Genomic DNA, 9,152 nt, shown 5'->3' with positions numbered 1-9,152 from the left:
GGGGCCTAAGGAGAGGTATCTGTGATTCCCCAACCAAAGCCCCCTGCCCAGCCCCCTCCCCCATATGCTACACACATACAGCAAGGCTGGAAGGCTCTGGGGACAGAAGGGGTGACAGGCCCCGGGGGACAGTCTAGCTGGGCAGGAAGGCAGCACACAGTCCATCTCATGAGGTGGTGCGACGGGGCCCTGGGGTTCCCCAGAGGAGACCTGGCAGCCAAGACAGCAGAGGCCATGCTAGGCTTGTGCTTTTCTTTTTATTGTTTCTGTCCAGAGCCTCTGCAGCAGGGGAGGGGGAGGCACAGGGAAGTGGGCACCCCGGCCACCTGCCTGAGACCGCTCTCTGCCTCTCTCCTCTCTTCTCTCTAGCATCTCGCCCACCCTCTCTCCTTCTGAATCTCCTGCTCCCACATCTGGCACCTTCGGGGGTTCCCTCTTGCAGCCCCTGCTTTCTAAGTCCACCCTGGGAAAGTAATGGACCACGGGGTCAGTCTCAAGCCCTACAGCCTCCACAGAGGGCTGTGTCCCTAGTCACCTGCCCGGCTTGCTGAGGATGCGGCCCTTTCTGACTCAGACTGGGGAGGGGGCGTGCGGGAGGTCCATGGGGCTTGAGCCTGACCCTGCGGGGTCCCTACACCCTGCGCTGGAGTCCTCTCCAAAGCCAGGGGCTAGAGCCTGAGGTCACAGGTGTGGGAGGGGCAGGGTCACTGCTGTGCCTTGTCTCCATCCCGGCTCTGCCCAGCACACTACAAGGGCAGCTGAGGGCCAGGCTCACTCACTTCCAACATCCATACCTCATACAGCGGGGGGCTCCCTGTGCCTGGGAGGGTTCGGCCACGTCCCCTGTGGGGGAGGGCTGGTCGGTGAGCAGGGGTCAGAGGCTGTGAGGGGAGCGCTGTGTCTGGGTATGGTGCCCTGGGGTAGAAGGAGGTTGGCTTTAGGAGGCAGTGAGGACAGGGGTGAGGACGGTCTCTGATGGCAGAGGGGTCTCTGGCTTTAGAGCACCTCGTGTTGCTGCTGTGTGGCCTCACTGACGACCTGGAGAGGAAGAGAAACCCAGTCTAACCCGGTGCTGGCCAGAGAACGGAGCCATGGCCCCGGGCCACCTCCACCCCAGCACAGCAGGATCCCCTCTGCCCCCAGGCAGGAGCCTGAACCAGCACAGCTGGTGGAAAGCACCTGGCTAACAGCCCCCCGGACACACCCCAGAGGTCCCCGCCAAGGGTAAGGGGACCAGGCAGACCACTTACCTCCCCGTCCCGGGTCTCAATGGTCTTGATCATCACTGTCTTCTTGGTATGGACCTCAGAACCCCTTTGCTCGGGGCTTGTTTCTATAACAGATCCATCCACATACTCAGCCTGACCAAGGCCACACCTGGGCTCTTCCTGTGGCTGGGAGTCCTTCCCTGGTCCCACCGGGCAGAGCCCGGAAGACGCCCAACCCCTCAAGATGGGTCTGTTACTTTTTCAGCAAAATGTCCTCACCTGTCCTTAAGCCCAGCACCCAACAGGTGGCTCTGAAGACCCAGGGACCTGTCCCAGGGCTGGGATAAGGTCAGGAGCCAACTGATATGCTCCGGGTGCAGTGGGTTCAGGGCGGCAGGGGATCCCCGAGGCCCAGGCCGCCCAGCATTCCCACACCCCCACCCCCCAACACACACACCTCCTCGCTCCCTCTACACCCCTGGCTGCAGGAGAGCCCTGCACGAATTTGTACCCTGATGGGACCCCAAAGCCCAGAACCAAGATACTCTTTTGGAGGACCTCATGGTACCCAGCCCCCTTAAGACTCCAGATGAGCAGTTTGATGTCTTAATGAAAGAGAGATGGAGAGGAGTCAGTCACTGATTCACGGTGCCCTTGGCCAGTCACTTGTCCCTCTGTGCCTCAGTTTCCCCACTGTTAAATGGTAACAATGGTACTTTCCCTATAATGGCCCAGAATTATTGGCTGGTAAAAGCATTAAGCGATTTGAAATGCAAGGCTCACACTTGGTGTCTGGATAAACTACTAACTGAAAAGAGGTGTTCTGTGTTTTATGGGAAGGGTCAAATTGAGGTCCTTGGTATTATGAGTTTGGTGTTGGTGACTCTCCTTAGCAGGCAACCAGCATGTGATGAACATTGTGACTCGGTGAAGCACAGCGTGTATTTTTTCCTGATGAAAATGAACATCGAATACATAAAAGGTTTGATCTAGGAAAGGCGAAGCTGCCAAGGACTCCAGCTTGCTTCCTAACGTATTATTATAGCATGTTTTTCTGCTCTCTGGGGTTTGGAAACCACTCGATCTGCATATTACTAACATCAGAATGGCAGAATGCCCTAGGAGTTCGTTCTTTTAATTGTTTGGCTTTGCTAAGGTTTGGCTTCATTTTTTAAAGCATGAACCCAACGTCTTGCTCCAGCAAACTGGAGGTGTTCAACAAGCAGCTGGGGGTGGGGGCGGGGCGGGGGGAGTGCTTGGCAACTTGCCAAACAGACAGTGAGTGGTGGGTGCCTTGTAGCCCAGGATATATGGTTCTAGATGCTCCTGATGCTTCGTCCCCAAGGACACCCCTGGTACCTTGGAGTCTGGGCATATTAGGAAACAGAAACTAGTGGCCATTCAATACTCCCAGAAGGTGCAGGGGACATGGTCATGCAATACAATACCATGAAATAAAATAAAATTAAAAGCTCCCTCTGTTAGAAGGCGCCTCTACCTAAACTCCCCCGTCCTCCTGTAGCAGCCCCCTTTCTCTTCCCCAGACCCCAGCCCTGTCCCTACGGTTCTATCCTCCCCTCCTGGCTGGCCTTGGGCAGTGCCCACGCTGGACTCCTATCCCCCGCCACCCCAGCCTCCACTTGCCAACATGCACTCACCTCGGAAGTTGAGGGCAGAGAAGGTCTGGATAGGGAGGTTGATCCTGAAAGGGGAGAGACCAAGCCCCCAAAGGGTTAGGACCCTCCATCTCTCTCTGTGACCACCCCTCAAAGCTTGCCCTGGTCCTCTGTAAACACCATCCTCAGCTGTCCCAGTCCCACTGACTTCAACACTGCTTGGGGCATGGGGCCAAAGGCCAACTCCAGCTGTCCCAGGAACTGTCCCTTCTGGAAGGATCACCCATTCCTTCTCTGACCTGCTGGTGTGACACGAGAACCCCCGACCCCACTGCACCCTCCATTGCACCCGGATTTGCTTCTTGCCCTCGGCACTGCAGGGTGTATCAACGGCAGCTGTGGGTGACATCCACTGTGTGTGCCCACCCTCCAGGCAGGCTGGGAACCTCTGGCCCATTCATCTGAGGGCAAGTCCCAGGAGCTGCCACCCCCATTTATGCCTAGTGCTGGGAAAATGCAATGCCACTTAAGGGGTCATTATATGCAGATGTTATTCTACAATATCTGAAATCTTTCTTTGTATAAATCTGTATCTAAATATGTCTGCCAATCTTTTTAAATTTCAGATTTTATCATTTTTGTGAGTATCAATGGGCATCATTTTGTTGAGTAATTGACCTGTTATTAATTGATGCTAAGTTTACATAGTGAAGGGGCTTCCTTGGTGGTGCAGTGGTTAAGAATCCGCCTGCCAATGCAAGGGACATGGGTTCGAGCCCTGGTCTGGGAAGATCCCACATGCCATGGAGCAACTAAGCCCGTGCACCACAACTACTGAGCCTGCGTGCCACAACTACTGAGCCCACGTGCCACAACTACTGAAGCCCGTGCGCCTACAGCCTGTGTTCCACAACAAGAGAAGCCACCGCAATGAGAAGCCCACGCACCACAACGAAGAGTAACCCCCGCTCGCCGCAACTACAGAAAGCCCACACGCAGCAATGAAGAACCAACGCAGCCAAAAATAAATAAAATAAATAAATAAAAGAAATTTATATTAAAAAAGTCTACATAGTGAAATGCATAGATCTTTAGTGTGCAATCCAGTGAGTTTTGATCAGTGTCTACAAACATGTAACCACCAGTCGAAATCAAGATATAGAACGTTTCCATCAATCAAGAAGGTTCCCTCGTGTCCCTTTCTGGTTGTATGTTGTTTTCTGTGTCTAGAGGTGATTTGCTCTGAGCGTATCATTGTGTCTTTTCCTATGAGCATATGTGTGCGTATACACGTGCATGTGCGTGTGTGTGCACCCTCTGAGCACGAGTCTCCGCACCTTCTCTCTTAGCCCATCGTGTCCAAGCCCTTCTGTCTCTATTTGTCTCTAACTGCCCCCTCCCTTTCCTTCCTCATCATTCCCCGCTGCGCTTCCATCTCTCTCTTGATTGGCAGTAATGGTTTATTACTGGTTGCTGAATATGGTTTTATGCTGCTGGTTCTTAATTCTGAAGATGGATGTGGGAATACTTATACTTCTCTTTTTATAAAAGCTATTAATTAAATCACTTTTTACCCAGGTGGCCTTGGTTAATTCTCTGCAATTAGCAGAGTGGTGGACTCGTATAATATTGTTTCCAGATCTTGTGAAGGTGATCCCGAGCCCCGCTTCAGGGCAGGAATGGGCCCCCAGCACCCCCCAGGAGCCCACGGCCAGCCCCTGCCTTGCCCCTCACCGGCTCTCCTCGCCCTCCAGCAGCTTCCGGTAGGTGGCAATCTCCACGTCCAAGGCCATCTTGACATTGAGCAGGTCCTGGTACTCGCGCAGGTGGCGGGCCATCTCATCCTTGAGGTGTCGGATCTCCTCCTCCAGGCGTGCGATGTTGTCCTGGTAGCCGCCGGCCTCACTAGCAAAGCGTTCCTCCAGCTCCCGCATCTGCCTCATCAGCGAGTCGTTCTGCAGGGGAGGGGCGCCCGGGTCAAGGACAGGCTGCAGTGGGGCGGGGTAGCGGGGGGACACTCGGGGCCCAGGATGGAGAGAGGCACAGCCTCAGGGCTGGGAGGCAACCCCAGATGGCCAAGTCTAGGGCTTGTGAAACTCTTCTGACCCAGGGAACTATGAACTCAAATGAAGTCTCATGTGGAAACTCAGAGAACAGAACTGATACAAGGGAGCATGACTGTTTGGCTTCCTCGCCTCCATGCAGGAGTCCCATGATTCCTGAGAGCCCCAATGGGAATCCACCTATCTTTTTTATCCCTGTGGTAGATTTGAGCAGACAGAGACTCTATGATGGGCCCGAGGTCACAGAGTGTGAGCTGCAGACTGGAAGGGCTAGACCAGGCAAGGTGGGCAGGGACTCACAGTGCCCTTGAGGGCGTCGATCTCGCAAGTGTAGGACTGGATCTGGTGGCGATACTCCATCATCTCCTGTTTGGCCTGGCGCAGTGCATCATTGTTCTTGTTGGCTGCCTGGGTCAGGTCAGACACCTAAGGGCAAAGAGAGGGTCCCTGAGATGACCAGGACACAGGTAGGGGTGGGCAAGGGAGCATGGAGACCCCAGGATCACCCTCCTCCCCAAAGATGGAGCCATAGGAAGTACCTCCAAACTGGGATTGAGGGGGCCAGAGGGGCCAGAGTCCCACCTTTGACTTGTACCACTCCTCGGCTTCCGAGATATTCTTAGCCGCGATGGTCTCATACTGAGCCCGGATGTCCCTGAGGGCAGCCGTGAGGTCTGGCTTGGACATGTCCACCTCCACCTGGACCTGCTGTTCCTGAAGCTGGGCTTGCAGCTCACGGATCTCCTGCAGGGTACAGCTGGGCTTCAGTCCCCGACCAGGCCCCGCACGTATCCTCACACCCCCATTCCCAGAGCCCAGCACCACCACCCCCCCTTCCAGCTGCTTTCACAAGGGCATACCTCTTCGTGCACTTTCTTAAGGAACGCAATTTCCTCGTTGAGAGATTCGATCCTGCGCTCCAGGTCAATTCGAGCTAGAGTGGCTGCATCCACATCCTGGTGAAGGTCAAGTGAGAGGGGGAGGGTCACTGATCACCCGGTCAGGGCAGAGGGAGACCAAGGGCGACACAGAGGGGACAGAAGGGGTACGGCTGCTGGGGGACCAAAGAGGGCTCACCGCTCGGAAGGCAGCCAAATTGTTCTCCGCTTCTTCTTTCAGCTGAATTTCCTCTTGCATCCTGGCAGAGACAGGCAGGACAGACAGTTGGTGGGCATAAAACTGGCAGTGGAGAAGACTGACTGGGGGCTGTCCAGGGAGTGGGCTCAGGACAGAGAAAGGAGGCCTGGCTGCTGGATAGAGACAGGAGGCCCCGCCCACACAGGGAGGGAACAGGAAGTGGCCCAATCTCTGCCCTGGAGCCACACCCTGGAAGTCTCTGTCCCCACCAGATTGTGACCTCCCTGGGATTAAGAACCATGTCTATTTTTTTTTGTTTGTTTTTAATATTTATTTATTTATTTATTTTTGGCTGCATTGGGTCTTTGTTGCTGCACACGGGCTTTCTCTAGTTGCAGGGGCTACTCTTGGTTGTGCACGGGCCTCTCATTGCGGTGGCTGCTTCTCTTGTTGCGGGTTTTAGTAGTTGTGGCTCGTGGGCTCTAGAGCGCAGGCTCAGTAGTTGTGGTGCACAGGCCCAGTTGCTCCGCAGCATGTGGGATCTTCCCGGACCAGGGCTCGAACCCCTGTCCCCTGCACTGGCAGGCAGACTCCCAACCTCTGCGCCACCAGGGAGGTCCAAGAACCATGTCTATTTTATCCACCACTGCGTTCCCAGGCCCCAGCCCCAGCCTGGCCCACGCAGGTGTTCATTTAACATTTGTGACCTGGGTAGTGGGCCAGTGACTCGGCTCACTACATTTGCTGCCTGTACGTACTGGGAGCCTGGTGGAGCCCACCATCTGGTCCTCCAAGCTTTCTGAGGGCTGCGGCCCCCACCCACTCTCCGCTTTCCTCTAGCTTATCGCTCCCCCCTGGAAAGCTTCAGCTGGGCCCAGGGGCCAAGATGCCCTCTCTACCCGCATCCGCAGGGCCTCATCACAGATGAGCTGACAGCTACTGCTGGCCCCAGATTTCCTTGTCTCCTACCAACCTCCCCTCTCCCTCTGACTGCACATGGGCCTCCTTTCTCCATTCATGTGCCTGCCCAACCCCCAGCAACTTAGGATGCTTTTTTAAGAAGCACCTGGTCTCCCAAGGTCTCCCGTTTCCACCCCATGATGTCCCCAAGAAAATTCCTCGTTTGCAGACTGCGGGCACAGGAGAGAGACCTGGCGTCCCTCTGCCCTCCTGGGGAGACACAGGTAGACGACCCTCTCCCTGGGTACATACGACAGGGTGCTGACAGCTGGACCCAGCCCCAGGCCTAGCCTCCCGCGCCCAGCCCATGGAGAGGGGGGTTCTGGGAGCGCTGGGTCCTCACTTGGCCTTGAGCCGCTGCAGGTCGTCCAGTAGGTTGTCCCGCTCGACGTCGACGCGGGCGCGCTGGTTGGTGAGCACCTCCACCTGGCGCCGCAGCTCGCGCAGCTCCTCCTCGTAGATCTCGGCCACCCGCGTCGGCTCCCGGCCCTTGAGTCGGTTCACCTCGGCAGCGAGCGCCGCGTTCTGCTGCTCCAGGAAGCGCACCTTCTCTATGTAGTTGGCGAAGCGATCGTTGAGCTCCTGAAGCTCCACCTTCTCGTTGGTGCGCGTGGTCAGGAACTCCTGGTTCACGGCGTCGGCCAGCGAGAAGTCCAGCAGCTCGCCCGCGCCGTAGGAGGAGGGCGCGCGGGTTGCCCCCAGCCGGCTGGCCCGCAGCGACCCCAGGCCCCCGGCCCCGCCCGACGTGCGCGACACCTGGTACACGCGGGATGTCACCGAGCTCGAGGAGCCCTTGGTGCCGAAGCCCGCACGCGGGAACACCGGCGAGCTCAGCGGGGAGCCGAGCGGGAAGCCCGGGGCCCCGCCGAAGGTGCGGCGGTAGGAGGACACGCGCTGGCTGGACGAGTAGGCCTGGCTCATGGTGGCGGCGAGGGCGAGGCTGGGCGGCGCTGCGCGGAGGAGGAAGCGGTGGGCGGCCGGCCGGAGAGTGGCTGCGGCGAGGGGAGACAGGGCCCCAGGCCGTCGGCACTATTTGTATGCGTCCTGACATCAGCCCCCGCCGCCCCTCCCCTGACAGCTGCAGGATCCCGCTGTCCTGCCAGGAAAGGGCGGCCTCTGGCGTGGGGGCAGGGAGGCCAGCTCCCCCGCAAGAAGGCTTCGCCCCTCAGCCGGCGGGTGGGGGCCCCCTGAGGGGCATGGGAGAGGCTGGTGGACCTAGGGGGGCAGAAGATGGGCAGGCCTGCCAATCGCCTCACCCAGGGCTCAAGCATGTCTGGAGCCCCCAGGTAGGCCCGCCTGCCTGCGGGCAGGGGAGAGAGCAGGGGAGAGGCTTCCATGTAGTTTGAGGGGCTCCTTTTTGCTGCAAGCAGATACTTTGGGTCATTTCCTGAAGGGACAAGGCCTATTTCCAAGAAAGGCTCCAAATCACCATTTTTTCTAAAGAGTATCTGAAAGTGGCGAACATTCAGGAGGGCTCAGGTAAAGACCCCGAGCCCACTAGTCAGGCCTAGAGAAGGAGGGTCTCTAGACAGGCAGGGAGGATGGGGGGGACCAGCCCGGGGCACTCAGCCATCCCCGCCAGAGCCCGCCTGCTCAGGTGTGTCCACTAGCCCCTGGGTTCCAGCTCCCAGCCTCAGTTTCCCTCTGAACTAGTGAAGGCCCTTTTCCTCCCCACTCCGGGTGAGGGCAGGGCCTCAAGTTTAAAAACAACAGGGTGACTTCCAGAAAGGGCCTGGTAGGCTCTCAGTTTCCAATTATAACAATTATAACATAACTGTACACTCTCAACCCTGCACCACCAGCTTCGCCTGCCTGCTGCCCGCCTTGAGCCCTCCCCCACCCCCTCCCTGATTCATCCCCCTCCTCACACCACCCACGCCCACGCCCACACACACCAGGGGTTTGTGTTTTGTCAGGAGCCTCATGTCGACCCAGCCATCTCCCTGGCAGCAACAGCTGCCTGCCAGTCCCAAATACCAGAGCTGGTATTTATAGAGGAGAATATATCAGTCCGGGAAACAAGTGCGCAGGAGACGAGCTCTGCGGGGTAAGGGCCAAGTACTTGAGGAGACAAGGGTGTCAGATGGTGGAGCAAGGCTTGGGGTGATGAGCCCCAATCACTTCCCGCCCCCATAACGCTCCAAGCCCCCAGCAGGAAGGGAGCCCTGCAGAGGGCTTGTCCATCGCTTCACAGGCCTCCTCCTTAGTACAAGGCACTGGCTGACCCC

At 57.4% G+C, this 9,152-nt stretch overlaps 1 protein-coding gene across 1 annotated transcript; it reads right to left on the bottom strand.

Moving 5' to 3' along the window:
* Positions 1-238: 238 nt before the first annotated feature.
* DES (desmin) lies at positions 239-7,934 on the bottom strand. The gene is made up of 9 exons (XM_004262682.3): positions 7,268-7,934; positions 5,965-6,025; positions 5,748-5,843; positions 5,470-5,631; positions 5,188-5,313; positions 4,559-4,779; positions 2,867-2,910; positions 1,251-1,333; positions 239-1,038 (listed from the first exon to the last, which is right to left on the bottom strand). The coding sequence occupies exons 1-9, from the start codon at positions 7,843-7,845 to the stop codon at positions 997-999; spliced, it is 1,413 nt and encodes a 470-aa protein (XP_004262730.1). The 5' UTR covers positions 7,846-7,934; the 3' UTR covers positions 239-996.
* Between the last annotated feature and the right edge of the window lie 1,218 nt (positions 7,935-9,152).

Source organism: Orcinus orca, chromosome 7 (genome assembly GCF_937001465.1).
Source record: "Orcinus orca chromosome 7, mOrcOrc1.1, whole genome shotgun sequence".
NCBI classification, from domain to species: Eukaryota; Metazoa; Chordata; class Mammalia; order Artiodactyla; family Delphinidae; genus Orcinus; species Orcinus orca.
The sequence above is the reverse complement of the archived record's forward strand: the minus strand, read 5'-3'. Positions and strand labels throughout refer to the sequence as shown.